At 44.0% G+C, this 22,657-nt stretch overlaps 9 protein-coding genes across 9 annotated transcripts; 5 read left to right on the top strand and 4 right to left on the bottom strand.

Moving 5' to 3' along the window:
• Nucleotides 1-248: 248 nt before the first annotated feature.
• L199_005128 (uncharacterized protein) lies at nucleotides 249-1,740 on the top strand (the record flags this gene model as incomplete). The annotated part of the gene is made up of 3 exons (XM_064890843.1): nucleotides 249-529; nucleotides 623-1,247; nucleotides 1,315-1,740. 3 exons carry the CDS (start codon nucleotides 249-251, stop codon nucleotides 1,738-1,740), a joined length of 1,332 nt encoding a protein of 443 aa, XP_064746915.1.
• A 384-nt stretch (nucleotides 1,741-2,124) lies between these two features.
• Nucleotides 2,125-3,963, bottom strand: L199_005129 (uncharacterized protein; the record flags this gene model as incomplete). The annotated part of the gene is made up of 6 exons (XM_064890844.1): nucleotides 2,125-2,222; nucleotides 2,316-2,411; nucleotides 2,483-2,553; nucleotides 2,628-2,698; nucleotides 2,791-2,907; nucleotides 2,992-3,963. 6 exons carry the CDS (start codon nucleotides 3,961-3,963, stop codon nucleotides 2,125-2,127), a joined length of 1,425 nt encoding a protein of 474 aa, XP_064746916.1.
• A 563-nt stretch (nucleotides 3,964-4,526) lies between these two features.
• L199_005130 (ribonuclease HII) lies at nucleotides 4,527-6,184 on the top strand (the record flags this gene model as incomplete). Its single annotated transcript, XM_064890845.1, has 7 exons — nucleotides 4,527-4,680; nucleotides 4,814-4,885; nucleotides 4,978-5,132; nucleotides 5,191-5,247; nucleotides 5,387-5,583; nucleotides 5,722-5,922; nucleotides 6,073-6,184. 7 exons carry the CDS (start codon nucleotides 4,527-4,529, stop codon nucleotides 6,182-6,184), a joined length of 948 nt encoding a protein of 315 aa, XP_064746917.1.
• Nucleotides 6,185-6,368: 184 nt separating this feature from the next.
• Nucleotides 6,369-9,765, bottom strand: L199_005131 (uncharacterized protein; the record flags this gene model as incomplete). Its single annotated transcript, XM_064890846.1, has 8 exons — nucleotides 6,369-7,181; nucleotides 7,263-7,640; nucleotides 7,801-7,931; nucleotides 8,012-8,149; nucleotides 8,217-8,361; nucleotides 8,492-9,290; nucleotides 9,378-9,640; nucleotides 9,706-9,765. The coding sequence occupies 8 exons, from the start codon at nucleotides 9,763-9,765 to the stop codon at nucleotides 6,369-6,371; spliced, it is 2,727 nt and encodes a 908-aa protein (XP_064746918.1).
• Nucleotides 9,766-10,130: 365 nt separating this feature from the next.
• On the top strand, nucleotides 10,131-10,454 carry L199_005132 (uncharacterized protein; the record flags this gene model as incomplete). Its single annotated transcript, XM_064890847.1, has 1 exon — nucleotides 10,131-10,454. The coding sequence occupies one exon, from the start codon at nucleotides 10,131-10,133 to the stop codon at nucleotides 10,452-10,454; it is 324 nt and encodes a 107-aa protein (XP_064746919.1).
• A 237-nt stretch (nucleotides 10,455-10,691) lies between these two features.
• Nucleotides 10,692-11,607, bottom strand: L199_005133 (uncharacterized protein; the record flags this gene model as incomplete). The annotated part of the gene is made up of 5 exons (XM_064890848.1): nucleotides 10,692-10,766; nucleotides 10,827-10,927; nucleotides 11,007-11,195; nucleotides 11,282-11,357; nucleotides 11,425-11,607. The coding sequence occupies 5 exons, from the start codon at nucleotides 11,605-11,607 to the stop codon at nucleotides 10,692-10,694; spliced, it is 624 nt and encodes a 207-aa protein (XP_064746920.1).
• Nucleotides 11,608-11,901: 294 nt separating this feature from the next.
• Nucleotides 11,902-15,036, top strand: L199_005134 (uncharacterized protein; the record flags this gene model as incomplete). Its single annotated transcript, XM_064890849.1, has 6 exons — nucleotides 11,902-12,016; nucleotides 12,129-12,828; nucleotides 12,893-14,386; nucleotides 14,461-14,596; nucleotides 14,665-14,811; nucleotides 14,902-15,036. 6 exons carry the CDS (start codon nucleotides 11,902-11,904, stop codon nucleotides 15,034-15,036), a joined length of 2,727 nt encoding a protein of 908 aa, XP_064746921.1.
• A 511-nt stretch (nucleotides 15,037-15,547) lies between these two features.
• Nucleotides 15,548-18,223, bottom strand: L199_005135 (uncharacterized protein; the record flags this gene model as incomplete). The annotated part of the gene is made up of 6 exons (XM_064890850.1): nucleotides 15,548-17,250; nucleotides 17,313-17,449; nucleotides 17,519-17,667; nucleotides 17,737-17,864; nucleotides 17,929-18,017; nucleotides 18,102-18,223. The coding sequence occupies 6 exons, from the start codon at nucleotides 18,221-18,223 to the stop codon at nucleotides 15,548-15,550; spliced, it is 2,328 nt and encodes a 775-aa protein (XP_064746922.1).
• A 400-nt stretch (nucleotides 18,224-18,623) lies between these two features.
• L199_005136 (uncharacterized protein) lies at nucleotides 18,624-21,960 on the top strand (the record flags this gene model as incomplete). Its single annotated transcript, XM_064890851.1, has 11 exons — nucleotides 18,624-18,773; nucleotides 18,927-19,070; nucleotides 19,130-19,199; nucleotides 19,264-19,868; nucleotides 19,933-20,697; nucleotides 20,825-20,953; nucleotides 21,019-21,168; nucleotides 21,227-21,358; nucleotides 21,428-21,628; nucleotides 21,721-21,787; nucleotides 21,851-21,960. 11 exons carry the CDS (start codon nucleotides 18,624-18,626, stop codon nucleotides 21,958-21,960), a joined length of 2,523 nt encoding a protein of 840 aa, XP_064746923.1.
• Nucleotides 21,961-22,657: the final 697 nt, after the last annotated feature.

The following is a 22,657-nucleotide window of genomic DNA, read 5'->3' on the forward strand; positions in this document are numbered from 1 at the left end:
AATGCACTGATACAGTATAAACATCTACAGTAGCTTGGACCTCTTTTGGATCGTCAATGTCTGTGCGCTAACGTGAGATTTTGAACGATGAAAAAAAAGCTTCGGAAGTATCATCACGACATCACTCTTCTTTCTTCTTCTTCTTCTTCTTCTTCTTCACCTCCGATGGTATCACGTATACCTACATACACACTACTCATCCTATCACGTCTTAAGTTATTATCAGCCTGTCACCAGCGACTCGCACCATGCCCGATCTCATGAGCCTCAGCGACGAGATCATTGACCGTATCGGCTACTTGCTTCATCAAGACAATTTCATCCCCTTTCCAAGTTTCAACCCATCTTGGGCCAACTTTGCTCTCGAGATCAACCCTACAGTGGCATCAGATTACCTCGCTTTCAGAAGTACATGCAAGAGGATCTTTCATATATGTGGACTCAAGGGATTACATATCAGGCTGGATCGTTGGGGCAAGTTACTCAAATGGTTGGTGTATGCACCGGATCAAGTGAAGAGGGGTGTTAGGTGAGTTGTCACTGTACACTCTCTCTGTTCATGGAATAGAGTACTCGGAGTCATCTGTTGCCCAGCTGATCACTGCCATCTATATGAATGTAGAAGGATGTCAATTGATATAACCCACAAGCGGGGACGGTCAATTATATCAGCATGGACAACCCTCATTACTTTTCTTCAGACCTTCCCATCACTCCAAGAATTGATTATTATCGATACTCCCCTTTGTCGACATCATGATAATACCACCAGCATTCGAGATTTACATCATCTCACCCCCCTGTGTTTTCTTCAATTGTCGTCGCTCTCCTTCGAGATGGAGTGCCGCGAGTGTTCGATCCACATGCCGGAGTTGGTTCTAGAGTGCGCACCATACGTGAGACATCTCAAAACAATCGATTCGACTCAACTGTCAATTGTACTAGAAGCTATGGACGATACTCATCCGGATGATACACGACCTAGATTCCTATGCATCAAGCTATTCGAAGACACTTCAAAGCTTGATATGGTACTTCAGACCATAGGTGGATGTTATCCTCAAGTTACCCATTTGCATCTGTCTATGCACGAAGTGGCTAAACCACACGTCTTCACACCTTGCGCTTATATCAGTGATTTGGGAAGTTTCTCGGAAGTGGAGGAAGTGAAGATTGGACTAGTCACCAAATCCGAAGTCGAACAGATTCTCATGGGTCATCAGGTAGAGCCAGATGAGAAGGCTTTGGTGAGTGCAAAGGATGTGCTATGCCTCCATATGGCTGAGACATCTGTCCTTCATTCTATACTCCTAGATGATGCTTAATCGAAGTCTATCTCGTATGGTCAAATTACGAGATTTGGACTGTGGAATGATGTTCCTGGACCGTAATGGGCACCGTCCGATTGCGCGTCCTCTGGCACATGAAACAAAAACGTCGTACATGGATAGGCAAGCCAAATCTGATGAATACCGCCAACGTCAAATCCACAAGATGCATGCGACATCCGATTTCTTCTTCCATAATGTCGGATCGTTTTTGGAGGTGTTCAGCTTCTGGGTATCGGATAGGCGAGGCAGACCAAATTGCTGGAATAATTGGCGAAGGGTCCGTACGACCCGCAGTCATGACGAAGATGTGGGCGATTTCTACGAGAGCAAGTGGACGTCAAGTCATATCGGTGAAATCGATCTAGTAGAAAGTGAAGACGTCTCAAACGATTCTGAGACTGACGCATGAGCACCGAGATTTAGACAGAGGAACGGTAAGCATTTCTAACCCTGATTTAATTCTTCACGAGATCCAACTTATGCTAATAAGCCTTTCCTGCACCTGTTGACACGATGTTGAAGCAATTGGTCGAATCGAAGCATGATTAATTGTCTTACGGTCACTCGATCTATATTCTCCCTTGGTGGGAATTCGAATCTATGCAATCAGCACATCATGTTACGCAAAGAAATAGGAGAACACTATTGCTAGGCTGTACCCAAAACATAATCTAATCAGCGGTTACAAAACCTCGTTTCTCGAATCACGATGCAAGATTATGGATAGACCTGTAGCATTGTTTGTGTGGTTTTCTGGTGCTCTGATCGCAATATTGCATGCCAACGTACTTATCTAAACGACTTGACAAGCACTATCAACAGAGCATCCAGAAGCCAGAGCGGGGTACATCGAGTGATCTTCGGTTTGATAGTAGTACTCGATCTTACGGACTGTGAAACAGAACCGAAAATATCAGTGAATGGCAGAGTGGCCAGCCTGATACCACCCTTGGAGATCTGCCTTTGCAAGAACGTTACACTCACTTTGCAAGGTGTTGTCTTCAGCTGGAGGACCTGCGGTGAATGTCGGAACACCATTGGACCAGTTATTGATGATGATCGAAGATGGGTTTACCGGTACTGCAAAGCAAAATTCGTCGTCCAATATGATCAAGCACTGGGCGAAATCAGGATCAACACTTATCACTTACAGTGTGGTTCGGGGCCCTTCAGCTGTTGATCGTTATAGTAGAACTTGTTTGAATCTGAGAACCAGCCGATACTGAAGGATAATGGCTTTGTTCAATGCCGACACAGGTACTGTGCTACTCAGGAGGAGGAGGAAGCAAAACTCACGTGTATCTGTTGAAATCAGCTGTAGGATCTGATGTGTAGTCCGCATGTTCACCATCTTTTGATCCGTCCGGCTAATGGATTCCCAAAAACTCTTCAGCTTCCGACTAGTGTATTTGCAGTCTGGCAGCAGTTTGATTGTTTCATGTCTTGATGGCCAACTCACTGCATAATTACTCAATCCAATACCTGTATCACCATTATCATCAGGTTTGAAGATGTTTTTACCTAACATCTCCATATCTAGCTCGTCTGCCGTGCCTTCAGTTCTGGTATATGCGAACTGAAATTCATTATAACCGGCCAAATTAGCTTTCATGAATTGGTAGGGTACCAGAATTATCAAGGTAGAGATGAAATCACTTACAAGACTTTGACATGTACCCTCGGTCTTATCGATCTTAGCTTCCATCGAAAACACTCCCCCGGTAACCGCCTCCTCAAACACTATTTCACCACCTTTCAATTGCCCAGCAGGAACCTTGATATTCAAAACGCCTCCCGCGATATATACGTTCTCTGATGACCCCACGCAAATCATCGAGTGATCTGTCATGGAGCTAGCACCAATTTTGTCACCATTACTGACTGAGAAACCCAAATTTGTCACATCGGTTCCATCGGCGATTGTAGAGAAATCGATGATTTTGGCTTTAGGGTAATAAGCTGAATTGAAGTTTTCGGAGAAAGAGTATCCACATCCGCATTCTGATGGGGAAGAAGTGGTTGAATTGGAATTTGACGTTGAAGATGTGGATTGCGTAGCTGGAGAGGACGGTTCAGCTATAGTCGATGACGGTTCGTTAGGAATTGTATTCTGTGATGGATGACTGGATGTGACTGTATATCCATCTTCGACGACTGACGAAGAAAGATAAGGTACCTCGGTTGGTGCGATAGGTACAGAAGATACAGGAGTAGTAGATTGAGTAGGTTGAACACCGACTGTTCGAGTCGCAGCACTGCTACCTGCATCAGGTGACGAGTACGACGTGGCAACTGATGCTATATCACTGATGAAAGTGGTGGGCTCTACTGGCTCAGAAGGACCATCATAGGTCACAGGAGCAGAAGCGGCTGAGGACGACACAGTGTTTGGATTGACCGTACCGTAATTACCTGGAATGATCGTGGCGCTGTCCACTGGAGCAGTAGCAATTTCAGGATGTTCACATAACCATGATTGTGCTACGTCCGTGGGTGATGCACAAGGATTATGTCCGTACTCGTTGGCAATGTTTGCGACTGTTGGGACTGGATCTTGTCTGGCTGTAAGATGAAGGGGGGTTGCGTGAGTTGAAAGAGGTAGAAATAAAATGAATAAGTGAATGTAAGTCATATTATTTGATTATACTATGCTTATTATTCTGGAAGAGATCGAAGATATATATGTTGTAAATAGTCAAGTCACAGCCAGTATGTCTTGAAATTGTTGTATAAGGGTCACGGATAATTTGACTGGATCTCCAAACAGACGTTTTATATTCGAGACCATCGTGAAGTGTACTTGTTGATCTATATTTACATGATCCTTTGGTCTTCGAGTTGATTGGATCCTTTAATTGGTGTGATGCCCCTGGTGAATTAAAGGACGCTCATCAATAGTCCCCCAAAGCTCTTGGACAGTCTAGATCTTGGTTTACCTTTGTTTCGGACCGATTGAATGCAAGGGGATATGTCGATTGAACCGTAACTACAGTACGTACCGAGCTCAGTGCCACAGCCAGATCCTTGTGCCACTTGCACTGTACGCGTTGAATGTTGTTTGCCATCAAGGACGCGTTTGATTTGAACATTACTCTCGTTCGGTTTCAACAATCCCTTGGACATACCTGCTGACATCATATATTGGCTCTTCATCCTATGATAGTAGTAGTATAAGCCAGAAGAACACATATCAAGATGGCGCACCCTATCGATCCTGTGAATCTCAGCCCCATCCCACCCATGATCGATTCGTACACCTATCATTCCAGATTACCTTCCTCGATAGATGGCCAGATCAAAGATGAAGATGAGGGATGGATAATGGGTATAGATGAAGCTGGACGAGGACGTGAGTTATATTTGAAAAATCTGATTCAGGCCTAGAAAGCCGACTTACTTGTTGAACTTGATAGCCGTGCTAGGTATGTCGGATCCCTCGTTTGATATATGCCATCGAAATTAACTGACGGATTGGCGTGAAGGACCAATGGTATATGCTGCTGCTTATTGTCCTATCTCGTTCAAGACGACTTTGGAAGAAATGGGATTTGATGGTATGTAGCTGCTTGTTTACACACTTATTCGATCTAATCAAGCTATAATCAATCACCGTTACTCGTGCTGACCTGTTTCCTTTCGTGAACAGACTCGAAAGCACTCTCAGCCGATACTCGACAATCCCTCTGGGAATCATTCGACGTCCACTCCGAACTGTGTTATTCGTCAACTTCGTTATCGCCTCAGGCTATCTCGGCGGGAATGTTGAGGAGGATACCTATAAATCTGAATAGACAAGCAGAAGTGAGATGAAGATCGACCACGGTTGTCTGACAAATAGCTGATGAGCATGAATGGACAGGATGCAACGGTTGGATTGATCAAGGCTGCTTTGGACAGGGGAGTCAACGTCAAGGAGGTCAGTGAATCTATTACTTCCTGTTCATCTTGACTTCATGGCTTGTGAGATGCCTCCACTGATACACCTCATGCCATATATTCTATACCTATCTCGTGCCAATCCTCACTATACCTAACATATCTTGCACAACGCGCAGTGCTACGTAGATGCACTAGGACCAGCACCTCAATGGCAAGCCCGCTTATCGGCCATTTTCCCAACTATCAAGTTTACTGTATGTCCCAAAGCGGATAGTCTCTTCAAGATTGTAGGAGCTGCGTCGATCATAGCCAAAGTGACCAGGGATCGATATGTGCATAATTGGATAGATTACGAGGATGTCGGGGTTGACGGGTGAGTGAAAATATCCCAATATCACCTCATGTCATTCTTCAAAGGGATTGGCGTAATCGAAACGCTACTGTCCTTCATTGTATCTCCACACTACATAATGGTACCCAAGCTCATTAGCATTTGCCGGTTCGTCCATAGCTCTCTACCTGTAAAGACAATTAAAGAAGGAGAAGAAGAGGAAGAAGAGATTAATAGGGGATCAGGATACCCTTCTGATCCTAAAACTCAGGCTTTCCTGAAAAATTCTCTGGATCCTGTGTTTGGATATAAGGGGATAGTAAGGTTTTCATGGGCGACGGTGAAAGTGTTGTTGGATAAGAATGGGGTAGAGTGTAAATGGTAAGTCCAGCCAAGGCGAGCACAGAAGTGCGCTATGCACTATCCTGAACGAAACCATACATCTTGATTGTTAAGCGCTTTCTCAACTCGTTCACCTTCTCATCTATTTCATATGTGGGGTGCAATGACTGATATCAATTTGATATGTAGGATTGACGATAATTCTCAACCTTCCGCTCTGAGCTATTTCAGCGCAGATAACGATAATGCTAAACCTAAGGTATGGAAAGACCTAGGCGTATCAGGTGTAGGCGAGTTATGATGCAGTTTAATAAAGAAAGCTTTTACAGGTTCTCTTCATTTCGAGCAATTGGCATCTCTCTGTACTTTCTTGTATCTGTTGTATATCATCGCATCTCCTATTTGAGTCACTATGCAAAGTGCAAATGCATCGACACATCCGATCTATCATGTATCGTACAAAGATCATACCAGCTACAATACCACTATACCGCCTTGTTATCCCTCAACTTCTTCATCTCCTCCCTGGTCCCTCTCTCAAAATACCTATCTCCCAGAATCCCACTCTCATATACATTCGTGTTAAAAGGATTGATCAATTGGGGATCATTAAATTCAGGTTTATACACCCCATCATTTATCTTTTCCTCTGTATTCAACAAACTTTCTAATTTAGGTTCTTTCGATATTAATTTTCTTGCAAATTCCAGAGATCGTCTTGCAGTAATAGGTGGGAAATGTAATGAACATTCTATGAGTCTTTTGGCAAATGATCCAACTCTATAATCAGGTGATTTACCTGAATGTCTAGAGAAGAAAGTCAATTCTAAACATCTAAACATCAATTCTGATATTGATAATTCCCCCATCGAGTTGGTGTTCTTCGTAGTAGCTGATTTGATTGGTGGATCTTCTATACCTGTGTTCAACGATATAGGTCGTAATAAACCAAATAAACAATTTATAAATTCACTTAAATCTATATTCAATGCTTCTCCTTGTCCCGACAAGATTTGGAATCCAGTCAAGATTGACAATAACCTTATTCTGATTCTTTCACTTGCGTCAATTTGATGTATTTTCGTATCTTCATCATCTGATCCATCTACTTCGTCGTGATCTTCCTGGTCGTTTATGATCTTGCGTAAGACAGCTAAGAGATCACGGAAGAAGTCGATGTTGATGAAGTGGGCGTAGGCTGATATACCTTCCAAAGCAGCTGGTAAGAGTGGTGTACGAGTAGGTGCCTTCAATATTGAGAAATATAGTACGAAAAGGTTTTTCAGCGTTTCAGTTTGCTACGCACATACCATTATCAGCTAGCATTCTCAATCCGAATGATCTTGTTCATATATGAGAGAAGGAATAGCATCACTCACAATTTGCGCTCTTTCCTCCTTGTCTATCTCTGCTTCAGCCTCTTTCATCTCTTTCTCAACTTCCTTCATCTCCTTTTCCTTCTTACGCTGATTCTTCGTTGCCCACTTCTTTCGAATCTCCGATTTGAACTTCTTCCCCTTTATGTTATCTTCCTTCTTATCACCTCCGGATCCACCTTTAGCATTTTTACCACGTTTCATCTGATCCAACTCGTTTCTCAACCTTAGGTGCAAAAGACAAGTAAGGACATTGGGGTTGACCTGGAAATGCCTTTCTTTGATCATTCTTGCTATCAACGTTACAAGGGTCTGAGCGTGGACACCGGATATATCTTCTTTGAACACTGATATGAAGGATTCGAGGACGAGGTCGGAGTCCTAAGGTGCATGGTGGGTTAGCGATAGGTTTGGCATGCGAGACTGTCAAGGATAAATAGGAAGTTCCTCATGACGAATGGGTAGGGATATGGTCACGATCGAGTGAGGATGCACAATCGGACGAATAAAAAGGGACAATAGCAATAGCCATTCAACTCACACTATCCCATCCTTTCCTACCTAATTTCCCTACCAACACACCCATGATATTCTCACTGAAATTGAAGTGCGTCACTCCCACCAGCAATTCGCACATACATTTCAAACTCAAACTAGCAAGTGGTGATCGACCTGTTATCTCACGACAATCACAAATCAGCTTCGAGCCATCCTGAAAAGAGTTTCGTAAATCCATTAATCCAGCAACTGACGCTTTATTTCCGATTCCAGCATTTTCAGGTAGCTCTTATAATTCCTTACCAACAGCTTTTCTCCTTCTCTTAACCTCTTCACTTCATCTCGGACTTTCTCAGCTTCTTCAATCTCGGTAAGCTGCCTTATTCGATAACCTGGATGAGTTCCGTTAGCTCCCTACTCTATGGATTTCTGCTAGATTTGTTAGCTAAAGTAGCTCACCAGGAATAAGATCTTTGAACACTGCTAATTGGGATAAGAAGGCCAGACCTCTTATCGACGCTGGGACGGGCAGTGATCCTTCGCCCTCTTCTAGGGAAGGTACGGTAGGTAAGGCGAATGTGGATAATCTCGTCAACACGGGTCCCTATTGCAGAGGTGATACGTGGTCAGCCATACGCGATCACTCTACGGTCATGTCCGTCAAGCATCCCACAAACTATTTCCGGGTTAATCGTGAAGGAACAGTCAGGATTTGATTATTTCTTGATACTCACAATATCTACCAGTTCTCCACCAGCCAAGATCTCTGCACCCAGCTGAGCCATCTGTTCTTTGGCACTTTCCAACTTCTGAGCATTCTTCCATCCATTCTGACTGACGATCTCCGAAACACCCATCCTGCCGAACTTCCCTTTCAATCCTGCCATTCGTTCAGCTTGTTCTCCATCATCCGAACCTTCATCTTCGCTCTCCTCCTCTTCCTCTTCACTATCACTCGGCGGAGGTGTGAGTTGTTTCTTCTTTGAGGGCGGGAGGGATATCTTGGTCGAACCTTCTACCATCTTTATTTCACCAGTAGGTAACTTGATAGGTAATCTGCCCACTTCCACTTGATCTTCATTCTCCTTCTTATCCTTCTTATCCGCAGCCCACCGATTACGAGCAGAAGTTTCATAATCTGCTTCTTCCTCTCCAGTCTTCCTCTTCCGCCGTTTAGAGTTGGCTGTATCTGAATCGTATTCCTCTTCTTCTTCAGAAGGTAAATTATCGAACTCGGCTATGACATCATCTTGATCCTCGTCGGAATCATCTAATGAAGCACCAGAATCATAAACACTATCTTCTTCATCTTCTTCATCGTCTGATCCCAATGCAACATCATCGTCGTCATCACCATCCACATCAGAAGCCAAATCGGAATCGAATTCAGGATCAGAATTGAAATCGTAATCATCCGAATCCGATTCTTTGGCTGAATCAGGTAAAGGTATTTTCAACTTTTGTCGCTTTTGTTTGGGTAAAGGTTCCCGGGATTTAGATAAGTCATGTAATCGTTTGGTCTCTTTAACTGATCTATAAGTGGGATGATAAGATTAGCTTAATTATCAACCAGGTTCATACAATCCAGACACGGTGTGCATGATGGTGCTGATTACTCACCTGGACAAAGCATTCTCATCCATTCCCACCAAGAACCTAGCACTCGCACTGCCCGCCCCCAAACCCTCCTCTTCACCTAAATCCTCTAAGTCCTCTTCATCATCCTCATCCTGATCTTCTGCATATGTGGATTTAGGTATAGGAATGGATTTTTGATCTCTCAGTTTCACTTTCTTAGGTTGGTCTGCTTTCCTCTTGGGTTTTCCCGTAGGTTCCAGCTCTTGTTCGGTTGACTTTGAGGTTTTGGTCTTTTTGTTTCCTCCCTACTCAACGCGGAGATTGTATTAGCTAAATCTCAGACCATAGCAGCAAGGGAGGAGAGGCTTACCTTCGTTGAAGGAGGTGGGGCTTTACGCTTGCCTAGTGCTTTTGCTGATGGTTTCCCCATTTCCGATTGCCTTCAAGTTCGTAATGAGGGTAAGTTGTCTATGAAGAGAGAAATATCGAAAATAAAGTGAAGTGTAGGAGGACACCTCGAAGAAATCAAAAATTCTCACGTGACATGCTTCGATCGGATTTGATTCCGTCTACGTTTCAGGTGGAGGACGAGGATGGAGGATGAGGTGGTGGTGACGCTGACAAGCTAGATGATAAGATTGTGCAATTGCGATGCATAGCGAGGACACTCGTATCAAAGTCAAGGTCTATAACGTCCAACGCCTAAAGATAGGTCTGCCCATATACACCTTCGTCTAAATCGGCAAAATTCGATTTTCACCCCTTGTTACACTTCTCCTCTTCCCTCTTGTCATCATGGCATCCTCATCCAGAGCTCCTGTAAAACCCATCAAGCTAGAACCCGACCAGGTGTATATCCATGTGTCATACTTTTCACCTGAACCTCCATCGGCCATTTCACTTAATAACGTCGAAGTGAAATATCTAGGTCCGATAGGTGAATTATCTGGGGAAGGGATATACCAAATTCAATTTCATGGTCGACCTGTCAAGAGGAATGATGAGAGCTGGCAAAATTCCCAAAAGGATTTGATAGAGAAGGTGAAAAGGAGTGAAGGTGTAAAGAGTGTCAAGGTTATGGATGAACCTAAACAACGAACTAAGAGAGATGAGTTCTGAAGGGTAAGTGATTCGTGCTATATATCGATGGCAGCTGACTGGTAAATTCGAGTAGAGAAGATACAACAATACATATCATATGAAAAGGAAGCAGAACGAAAACAAACAATGAAACCATGTTGTATATAAATATAAAAACCTAATGTATCAATCGATGTCATCATGTCATAACGTCATTCAAAAAGAGTTTACTGTTACAAAGGTCAAATAGCATGAAAGTGCTGTAGGCCATACCGATTATGGCGGAAGACTTGATATCTCGTCTCTTACAGTTTGCGCTCTCTGCGCACGTTGTAGCTGTATTGGCGCAGACTACCAAATCGATCATAAGGTCAGGTTCAGCTTTCAAGAGATAATTGAAGGCGAGCTTACTTGGGCCACTTCAGCTAAATTGTCGACAACCACTTTGAAAGTCTCTTTCACTTCTTCATGCCGTTCTGGAGGAGGTAAATTTTGAAGTTGAGGTTTGTTCTCTGGGAATGCGATCGACCAGTGTCAGATTCAGGTCCTCGCTCATTCGTAACCGCATCAAGGGAATTCAGCAGTACTCACCTTCCTTCCCATCATTCTCATCAGGTAGCCATTCCACGTCGGTCCTCCTCATTTCCAGATCCTCTTCCACACTGTAGAACATTTCCGGCCATCTCTTACGTTTCTCCGCTGTCTTACTCTCCCAATCTGTCCTTTCCACCTGGAGGGCCCATATATGTCTATCAAGGGATTCGTCGAATCCTTCGGTAGCTAAGGAACGTACCTAACGTCTCAGCCTTGCCAAACCTCTATTCCTCTTGGCATGATGTGCGGAAGGGATAAAGCTTGCTGCTTACCTTCCACGTAGTTCTCATAATTCTGCCCATTCACTTGTAAGTTGTATTTGCTCAAGTCAAACATCTGTTCTTGTATCTATATACAGCCAGGATGCTGTGTCAGCGTGAAGGGTCTTATACAAATGATCTGAATCTAGGCTTACCCTTTTCAACCTACTTTCCAGCTGCTTTCGCATGACTTTTGCAGCCTCCCCATCTTTCCCTCCGGGCATCGTAGCCAACCTAGTCTCCATGACCTTCATCATCGCCGAACTGACGTTATCTTTCACCCTCAGCCATTCTGTTTCTCGATCGATTATCAATCGTGATATGGAGGGTTCTTCCATGTTGATAGAATTCAGTAAGGGTAGATATGCAAGGCAAACCTGTCAAAGGTGATTCTTAAGATAGGTCCATGTGATATGATCTGTTGTTTTGATTTTTTGCTTTTGCTCTCGGCTGCAGCCCAGTTGATGTTTGTGCACGCGTCCATCGTCGCTTACGTAATAGATCACAAGTAATGTTCGTGGATGCTTTTGGTGATCGGGTGACTCAACCCCATGCCATCAAGCATCATCATCATCAATACACCTACATGCATCCATGCTAACCTTGATCACTAACAGCCGCAGCCGACTAGGATGACTTCGACCCCAGGGCATCAGGCGGAGGGTATGGGTGTTCAAAGCGGCCTTGCAGCGGGGGATGAAGAGAGTATAGGTGCAGATTGGGAGAGGCAACTAGCCAGGGTCAGCGGTAAGCTGATGTTTGCTTATTGAAACCATTGGTGTATGCAGCTGACATCCATGTTTCTCCATCATAGAAATGTCATCTGCAGTGAGCTGAGCGTTTCCTTATATCTTGATAGAAACAGCAACGGGAGCTCACCAAGCCTACATACAGATTCAACAGATGACGCCCATCCTAACTAACCTCCGAAAAGAATGTAAAGCTTTGCAAGATCGTCAGCGGTCACTGGAGAGCGATATCAACCAACGACAAGACCACCTTACAAAGCTCAACGAGGAGATCGAGAATGCCCGAAATGAGCGGGAGCTTCTGAGGCAGACCGATAACTCATGGTGGATTTCTCGCTCATTATCGGCTTCAGCTTCTATGAGTTCTTTCAGTGAAGGTGACGTACAAGGAAAACTGAATAGGAGGATATGGTTATTGGATGAACAAGTGCAATCACTAAAGCAAGAGAAAGTAGATATGAAGAGGGAATGTGATGATGAGTTGGAAAGAGAAAGAGCTATTTCGTCCGGATTGAGAGATAGAATATCAGATTTGGAAGTGAAGAGAAAGAAGTTGAAAGATGACAATCAAGCGTATCAAACACGGGAAGGGGAGTTAGAGACCAAAGTCGATAATCTCGAGTTGGAGATCAAGGAGATTGGGACTAGACATCACGAGAATATTATCGATATGAAAGAGAATGTCGTGAGGGGCAAGAAAGAGTCTGACGATTTGAAAGAAGAGATCAGGAAATTGAAACAGGAGAGGGATGATGTTGTGGCGGAAATGATGGTGATGAAGGAGCAGGCTGCAGAACAAGCATTGAAGAGGTAAGCTGCTTCGATCGACTGCAAATTTATGTTCAGCTTATAATGGTTTGCCACAATCTTTCAGTCCCAAGATACTTCAACCCCAAGATCTCAACGTTCCCTCTTCTCAGCTGTCCTCTCAAATTTCATCTCAACCTATGACACCTACCAAACCCAAATCGTTCAAGCCATTCACACCTCTTCTTACATCGCCGTCTTCTCGTGTAGCTCCACCCTCGCCGACCTCTCTCGCAAGGCGATACGCCGTCATTGAAGCGAGATGTAATCATCTACAAGCTGCTTATGACCATCAATCGGAAGCTCACAAGCTCTTGCTGACTGAGCATAACAAGTTGAGAAAGATCCATCAAGAGGATATAGACCATATGAAGAAATATCAGGCTTCACAAATTGAGAGGAGGAAGAAGAAGGATGACAGAAGAGCTCAGAAGAAAGCTAGACAATCGCAGGAATTGAGGGAGATGACGGGTACACCTGGCGATATCACTAGCTCAGGTAAGACCGTCGGTGGTCAAGATGATGGATTTATACCCGTAGAAGAGGTTGGGAATGATGTGTTGGTGGAGGAAAGTGGATCTCTACCACATGTCAGGAAACAAGCCACAAAGGGAAATGGGGCAACGATGAACGATGAAGAAGAGTATATGGCTCATGCTGAACATGGAAGTGATGGAAATCAGAATGAGAAGATGATGGATATTGATGTTCCACCTCATATGACGAGTGGTCAAGTTGTGGACGGTATCAATAACTTCCAACTACCTTCGTCTTCACTTCGTCTAGCGAATAACAAAGTAGTTCATCAAGGTTCTCATCGCCATACTAGATCGAACGAAACCAGCTCATCTGATCAAATCTCCTCGCACCAAAATCGCGCTGTTGCTACTCAATCTACCCAAGGATCAAGGAGAAACGCTTCACCCATTCGTCCCTCATCTTCTCAGCGAGTACGACGCTCCAGCGCCTCGTCATCTACATCGACCCCTCAACAACCTCAAAAACCAGCAGCCACCCCACAGCCTGTTAGACGAGTCGTCCGACCTACTCACGTGACCCCTTGGCTGGGTGTGGAGAATGATGGTATATCCAGTTCTTCCAACAGGTCTAGATCCAAGTCACCTACCAAGAAAAAACGACTCAATCAAACTACAAATGAAGATGATGATTTTGCTTCACCACCTGATAACTTCATTTCGACACCTACGACTGTCAGAACACCCTTGGTGAGGGATAGATTAGGTGGTGGTTCCGTTATACTTGGTGGTGATAGTTTGAGGAAGAAGGTGATGCGACAGACTGTCCATGATCATGAAACGCCGAGGATCGCTACTCCTGGACCCAGCACTGGTACTCGTACTCGTACTCGTACCCCCACCCAGTCATCCGGATTGATGTCGACGGAGAAGAAAAGGAAGATTATCGACATCGAAACTGAGGGTTTATCACCGTCGGAAAAAGCACTGAAATTGAAGAGATTGGCGAAGATGCCTGTAAGTGAAAAGCGCGAGTTATATAAGGGATATAAAGGGAATGGAAGGTATCTCAAACCAGAGGAAATGTATGCCACCTTTCAGAACATAAGCCAAACGTGATTGATAGCTGATCGTGTGATGTTTGGTCGATGGAAATCAGGGACAAGACGGTTGGAGAAGAATATGAGATTAATCCTTCTCAGAACGATGGGAATGATTTCGCATATCATGATGTGAGAAGAAAGAAGGCTGAGAGGAGGAATATGCATGGAGGAGATTGTGAATGCTGTAAAGATGTGAGTGGTGATCTGATCCTGTCCGTGTGTAAAGAGCGTTGCATTGATGATTACTTTGAACGGAATAGTGGTATGAAGAAATTGGTGATATTCCCAGGTTCAACCAAGCTCCCAGATGGAGAGATGATGCCCAAAACCATCAAAGTGAGAATGATCAAACGGTTTCGGATCACGTGAGAGAACATCAAAATATGGTGTCAAGACATCGAGAGACGGTGAGCATGATTTGATAATACTACAATCCCTCACATCTTCTTCTGATTAGAGATGGTTCTAATGGTTTGGTCTTCGTCTGGTTCACGTAGTGGATGAAACCTCCGACCCCACCTGGATATTGGAAGATCGGTTTCCCCTCGACTCAAGATGTTAGAGAACAGAATGAACAGGCTGATAAGATGATGAAAGAGAAAGAAGAGAGGATAAGAAGAGAAGCCTTGTGAGTTTATATTGTTTCATTTCCTAATTAGTATCCGTCGGATGGAGGATTGATATGGCGGGTCGTGAGTAGAGCTGATCTATGAATTTTTCATCGTACGATAGACGAAAAGATGGCCAGTGGAGGAAGAAGAAATTCAATAATCATGCTGAACATGATGATCATGATATTTCAAGGAACTAATGACCCACATCAGTCAAGAATCAAGATCAAGACTCGAAACGTACCATTCATTTTCTTGTCTCCCTGGTAAGAAGAGATCATTCTCATATCCAGTTCATAGTCTGTATATTTTTAGAAGTCGCTTCTTATTCTCATTTACATATTTGTATTTGTTCGATATCATTTCGCTGCATACTTTTCACATATCTGTTGTAGGGCGCATTACATTATGTTCGTCATTCATTACGTTTGTAATTCGATAATCTCATGATCTCATTAGACATCATACGTGTCATATGCATTATAAACAAAGTACATGTCAAAACATCTATAAAACTCATGCCATCCAACATCTACTTCTTTCTCAACGCACTAGGTATCCTAGGAACAGGCGGCGGCGTATCCCCATGGATCGTAACAGGTCGTACGGGTGTTCTCGACCCATCTCCTCTTGATGATGGTGCAGGTATACCAGTAGGAGGTTCATGAGCACCTACGGAGGATCTTCTTGTGGATCTCCTTAATCCTTGCTGTCCGCTATTGCTGGTGGACACCGACAGGGGATTAGGGTTTCGATTATGGAAAGAAGGTGGTGGACCTCTACCAATTCCCATTCTACTTGATGGTCTAGACGAAGATGCGGAAGAAGCGACTGCAGAAATGGATGGTGATGGTGCCCTAAGTGGCTGGGCACGAGGTAACATCGAAGGTGACATTGGTCTTGATGCGCTTGTCATACTATTCATTAAAGATGGGGACATAGGTCTGGAAGAAGACGTAGAAGTAGGTATCATCGAAGGCGACATCGGTCTGGAAGTCGAAGTCGAGGGTGATAATGGTCTACTACTACCCGGTGTCATTGGTGTAGCTGTTGGACGAGGTTTGGATTTACCAGGAGAAGCTTGTATTCTATTTATTCCATTTTGATACTTCACCGTCCTGTTTGGATGGTTCGTGGTAGGGAATGGGACAGTTGTAGTTGGTTTCCTACTTATTCTACCATTAGCCGTTGTGGTAGTAGTGGTTGTAGTAGATTTGTTTAATCCATTCATATTTGTTAACGGACTAGGTATACCAGGTCTAGAAGGTAATGAACGCTGAGAAGAGTTTGATGCACTGGATACAGCTCTGGGAGCTATGCCTATACCGAAAGTCTGATCTATAGGTGATAACGGTTCTTCCCTTTGTCTGAAACCATTCGAATTGGCTGTAGGTGTATTTTGGAAATCATCCTCTTCTCCATCTACCAATACCCATCCATTTGGAGACATCAATGACGAACTGTTGGAACTTGCCATGGGAGTACCACCACCCGCTTGACTCTGGGTTTGACTTTGAGATAATGCGGTTATTCTGGGATTAGTCAATTTAGGTTGTTGTGGTTGTTGCGATTTTTCTTCTTTGGCTGAAGATGCAGCAGAAGCTGATCTAGACTTGTTACCGCCACCGCCAAGATTGGATAGAGGGTTCGAGACGTTTCGTCTAGGTACCTTGGCTACACCTAATTTGTCGTCTGTAGCTTTCAACCTTGCTTGAAGATCATGTAGTAATTTAAATCCTCTGGATTTGGTCTGTTGAACCGCTGCGACTCTGACTGTTCCAGGCGAATTATCACCCAAACCTTGCGATTGATGCAAACCTGATTTCGTACGTGTTCGTACAGGCGTGGGAGTAAACTTAGCAGCGGCAGCCAAGTTTCTAGAAGTCGTCGAACGTGATAAAGATGACATGGTAGGTGATTGTGGGATTGAGGTCGGAGCGAACTTTTTGGTGATGGGTGATGAGATAGGTATAGAAGAGGATGTAGCGCTTCGAGGTAATCTGCGTGAAGGAGATTGGGGGATGCTGCTGTTGTTGATTGACTTGTAGGGTACGGGCGGTGGTAAAGGTATGGAAGCTGGATCCACCTCATTCTCTCTCTCTTCTTCTTCAGCTAGTTCTCGAGGCGGTTCTTGTGTAGGTGAGGATGATACAGGTTCGGATATGGATGAGGGTGGTGTTGGAAGGCTCATTCGGGCGAGTTGATCTTTCAGTATCGAAATTTCATTGTTCGCATCTATATCAGAAATCTCAGATGAGCTAGATTCCTGGAAGATAGCACATCATCTAGCAGCTCACCTCGCATTTCGTCCTTCAGCCTCTGACATTCCTCTTCCAGATCCTGCTTCTGTACGATTTCTTGTTCTAACAATGTTTTCTCCTCGATAGCTCGGTTATACTTGCTTTCCAAATCCAGCAAAGAAGAAACGGCCACTCTGCGCGATTAGAGCCATCGTCAGCCACAATTTTGACTACGTCAGGAGACCGGGAACGGACAAACTGACCTCTCATTCCTTTCCAACTCGTCATTACCCATTTCCAAGTCCCTCAGAGCGACCAAGGTTTTATCCCTTTCTGAACGTAGATTATCCATTTCGCGCTGCATAGCTGCAGTAGTTGAGCTATGCAGCTTCTGTAAAGCGATTTGTTTCGACTAGTAGAGGATTCAACAGTGAGTTTACATATCGATGGCTATAAGAGAGCAACACGATCGAAGACTCACCCTCCATTCCTCCTTCTCACCCTCTAACCTTTTGATCTTCTCTTTCAGTTCCCCTTGGACTTTCTCGTTAGCAGCTAATTCCTGTTCCATCTCATCTTCCAATTCTTTAGACGATTGCTGGAACTCCTCTACATATTTCTATGATCAGCTTACCGCCTCATCTTCAACGTGGGCAGTTTCAACAAAGCTCACCTAACTCTACTCTGGTCTCCGTCAACATGTCAATAGCCTGTCTGTATTTCTCCCTATAATGAGCTATCTCTTCTTGCGGAGAGTCGAAGCTACATCAGTAAAATGCAAGTCAGCAGCAGAATAATCCAGCGCATCTGCCATGCAGTGAGCTCAAACCGAAGCGAGACACCCACGTCACATCTTCCTCTTCATCCTCCCATCCCATCGTCGAATTACTTGGCATCTTGTGTACGGACGCATTGCCAAAACCGTTGCTTGCTGGTGGTAAGTCGAGAGTTGACAGTTCAGCCGACATCGTGAGGTGGAGTATAGACCCGACGGGTCGGTTGCAAAGAGCGTGAGGTAGGTGAAAAGGGCGATTGATTGGTTGAATATGGGTTGAAGGTGAGGTAGATGCCTGTTGCAGAGATGTTTGTTGTGCTTGGGTAATTGGGTAATTGGGTGGCAAAACAACAAGACAAGTGCCACATTCACAATCCACCGCGGTAATACGATTCACTCCTATTAGACTACTATGGTAGTACTAGCACTTTGACTTTTACCATTCTTTCATCTGGTCATCTTGTCATCTTGTCTCTATTCGATACCCTCTCTTCCCCTTCACATCCTACATCCCAAAAATAACATACACTTCACCTTTTCATTCAACCTCATACATGAGCACAACATCAGCTCTTAAGATCCTAAAATAAAATATGAACGCAGACCTGAAAAGGGTTCGCGATAATGCTATTGATGACACTCCATCCCCTTCAGCTAAACGACGTGTGTTGAGTGGTCATGCGAGTCCCCAGGTCAATGATAGTGATGGGGATGGGATTGAAGATTGGATGAAAGTAGTGGAAGTAAGTGTATGACTGCTTACAACTAACATTCTGGGTGTACATGGTGACATCCAAACACAATCAACTGGGATGACAAAAATCATTTATCGATACTTGTATAATTACCAATCATGATGAACAGCCGCTGACCTCTGATTACTCTTTCTTCCACAGGTACGACGTAAAGAAGCCATCTACCGACAGATGCTCGAATACCGTCGAGCATCCGAGCGAGAGGCGAAAAGAGCAAATGAAGTCGAAGCTCAACGGCGCGTGCTTGAAGCTAGTTTTCATGCTGTCGAGCTGTGCTGGAATCAGGTCAGCTTGATACTTCACATTCATTGTATGACCAACGCTGAAGCTATACTTTAAATTAGGTTGTCGCCGCTATACGGGAACTTGGGGGACAGCAAGAGGTGGATCTCAATGAAAAAGAGGTCTTAGAGCGTAAGCATTCAGCTGATTGAAATTTTCTGTCCCAAGACCTTGAGCTAATAAGTGTGCATTCCAGCTTATCTGGAACCTCAGACTACTCGACCTGAACTTGAAAAAGCAATACAATCTCGATTACCTACCACTCATCAACTGGTTTCACGATTCGTTGATCTGGCTAACAAGAATCAACACCGATCGTCCACTACCGAAGAATTACAGAAAAGATGTCTCAAGCTCGAAGCTGAATCAAGTGCATTACGATCTAATTCAAAGTTGCTTCAAACGCAGATATCCTCATTGAGCGAATCAAAGGATGTTATCCAGAAAGATTTGATCAAAGTGCAAAAAGCTTTAGACAGACAACGGATGGAACATGATAAAGCCATACAAGAATGGAAAGAGGAATCATCTCGTCAAAGAGTTGGTACGCCCGGTATTGCTGGACCCAGCAAATCGAATGGAGGATCAGGTCACGCGACACCAAATGGCAAGATGGAAGAAGATGTGAAGCCATTTGGTAATGGTCCTTCAGCGGGTATAGCTGCTGGACCTTCAGCCAGTGGCGCTTTGCAAGATACTGCCGAATTGGAACAGCTGGCGGAATCGAGATTGCAACAATTGCAAACACTTAGAAGTGAACAAGCTCAATTGCAGCAAGAAGTTGACCGATTAAAGATTCTGGTAAGTCATACATATCATGGTTCACAAACCCAAGGAATATACACTTATCATCTTTGTTTTGCAGGCACATCACCCTTCCGAAGCAGCTTTACGAGAATCACCCTTTTTCCAAGTGTATCTCCAGCAGTTATCTACTCATATCAATCGAGCTAATTCGCTGCAAAGCCGGTTCGAGACCAGTGAGAAGAAACTCGATAACTTGAGAGATTCCAACCAACAGTTCCATGATCAAGTTATATCAGAGGCGAAAGCCGAGAACGATGCGTTAAGATTACAAATCTCGAAGAAGGATTCTGACTTGGCTAGATTGAGAGGTCAGAGGGATGAGATGAATTCGGAATTGATGGAAAGGAAATCGCGCGAAACTGAAAAACTCAAATATGCCGAACAGTTTGAAAACCTCTCGAAAACCAGACAAGAACGAATCAATTTCCTCAATAGTGAAGTGAGACGATTGAAAGGTCATCTAGCTTCTCGCCAAAATGTGGATTCGGAACATTATCTTGAATTCTTAAGGGTTGAAGGTAGTTCCGCAGCAGTCGACAAAGATTATGTGAAAGATTTGGAGGAGAAAGTGGTTTCGGCTCAAGATCAGATAAACGCTCTGAACTCGCAACTTTCTAGACTATCAGACGGTTCGATAGGCGTCCAAGAGGAAGCACAGATTAGAGTCGAGTTGGAAGTGACCAAAAGATCGTTACTGAAGTATCAGAAGATCTTAGGTCCAGAATCTCAAGTTTCGGAGGAAGTCGGTGAGCTTGCGAAGAAGTTGGAAGAGAAGGAGAAAGAGAGGAAGTTGCTGGAATTGAGATTGTCTGAAGCTGAAGCTGTGAGTTAACTTCCTTTATCTGACACCGCAAGGCAAATCATACTTCAAGTCTCTCGAGTCTGGCTTTCATCCCTATCGCCCATTTGGCTTTGGTGATTCTCTTTGCTAATCGGTCATGGTTTGTCAGGCTACCAATGCTCTCTACACCGAAGTCGAAGGGTTATCCAAATTATGGGAAAACCTCGACCAAACCGTCCAAAGCAAAGTTTTTGAACTGAAAGATGGAGAGTTGAAGATCTCCCGTCTTTCTACTGAGGTGAGCTAATTAAGTGGACTTCGATTTGTTTGACACAATCAGCTGACAGGGATCCCAACTTGCAGAAAGCGAAAGCAGACAACAAATTCTTCTCGGCGATGAGAGCTAAGGAAGCCGTTGAAGCTGAATGGAAACTCGCTCAAAGGACTGTGGAGAAGCAGTTGAAATTGTTGGAGCGGGCTGCGGAGGTCGAGCAGAATCTGAGGGTACAAGTGGTAAGTCAGCTCATCTAAGGTCTTTGAGTCGCCGGGGTAGCTAACAATATCTAAATAGACTGCCAATGAAAAAGGAATGACATCGCTCAAGAACTCTGCGTTGGAATTGCAAACTCAATTAGCATCTACGACTTCTGAGAAGACTCAGCTAGAATTGAGGTTACAGCAATCCCAAGCTGCTTTGGCTGAGGTACGTAGCTGTACCATGCCAATCTGTAAGGTAGCGTTAAGCTAATTGAGGATGTTGTTTATAACACAGGCCCAACAAATAATGCATCAACGAGTTGCTGAAGCTACATCTGAGAAGGAAGCACGAGCGAAACTTCAAGACGAAGTTGATACTTCCTCAAAGACGATCAAGAAGTTGAAAGAGAGACAGGAAGCTATCTCTGCTGCTGAACGGGACAAGGATATGTCTGCTGGAGAATGGCAGATGAAAGAGGAGAGGGACAAGTTATTGGTAAGTAACATTGAGAGTATCGCATGGCATGTAGCAGTCGCTATGCCAATACAACAGCGTTGATGCTGATGTGCCAATCACTCCCAATTCAGAAACTCCTCCGATGTTCATGCTGCGAACAGAACTTCAAACAACAAGTCATTGTCAAGTGTATGCACAGTAAGTGCCAAAATTTCACTATGGATGAACGATTTGTTAATTGAACCCTCTGTACACCTTTAGCCTTCTGCAAATCGTGTTTGGAAGCGAGAATAGCCTCGAGACAACGTAAATGTCCTGCATGTGGATTAGCATTTGCGAAAGAAGATATCCAAACGCTTTACTGGCAGTAATCGGATCCTCATAGGGGATTATCTCGGCATAGTCAGTTGTTCATTGGGTAAAGGCGATTTAATTTTGCCTTGTTGTTGATGCATATTGCTACGCATTACGCAAAGCGACAACGATATCCACTACCCGTCGTCGTCTCAGTACCTGGTGGACTAGACATAGACGTGTGTTCATGCGATATTAGGTTGTATCTTTGGTATGAAGTTCTATGGTATATACTTTGAGAGGAAGGAGTTTCATAGGGTTATATAGTATGGAAGGATGTATCGTATGAACGAAAACGATCGATTGAATTATCAACTGTTAGTGGTACCGAGTGACGATGCATTATTAGTTGGATAATATCGATCGGTGAGATAGTACAGCACAATACGTTTGTTGAATGGACGTAGTGATTGCTTTGGCAAGGTTCACGCATGACCCACCATTTGTGTCAATCCGCGAGGAGTCTGTGACTAATCAGCCTGTAGGGATGGATGGGTGTATACATGTGATACATGTGAATATGGATAATATATGAAATATGTATGTATATGTTAGAAAATTGAAACAGGTATATGAATATGATATATGAAGTGACTTGGACTCTCATGACACACTCCCTGACCACTCTTGAACTAGAAATCTCAAAACAAATACTCAAAGTACCTGTTTTGTTTTCTTCAGTATTCCCGCTGTTCCTTTCCGAATTTCATACGC

Source organism: Kwoniella botswanensis, chromosome 1 (genome assembly GCF_036426115.1).
Source record: "Kwoniella botswanensis chromosome 1, complete sequence".
Classification (NCBI taxonomy): Eukaryota; Fungi; Basidiomycota; class Tremellomycetes; order Tremellales; family Cryptococcaceae; genus Kwoniella; species Kwoniella botswanensis.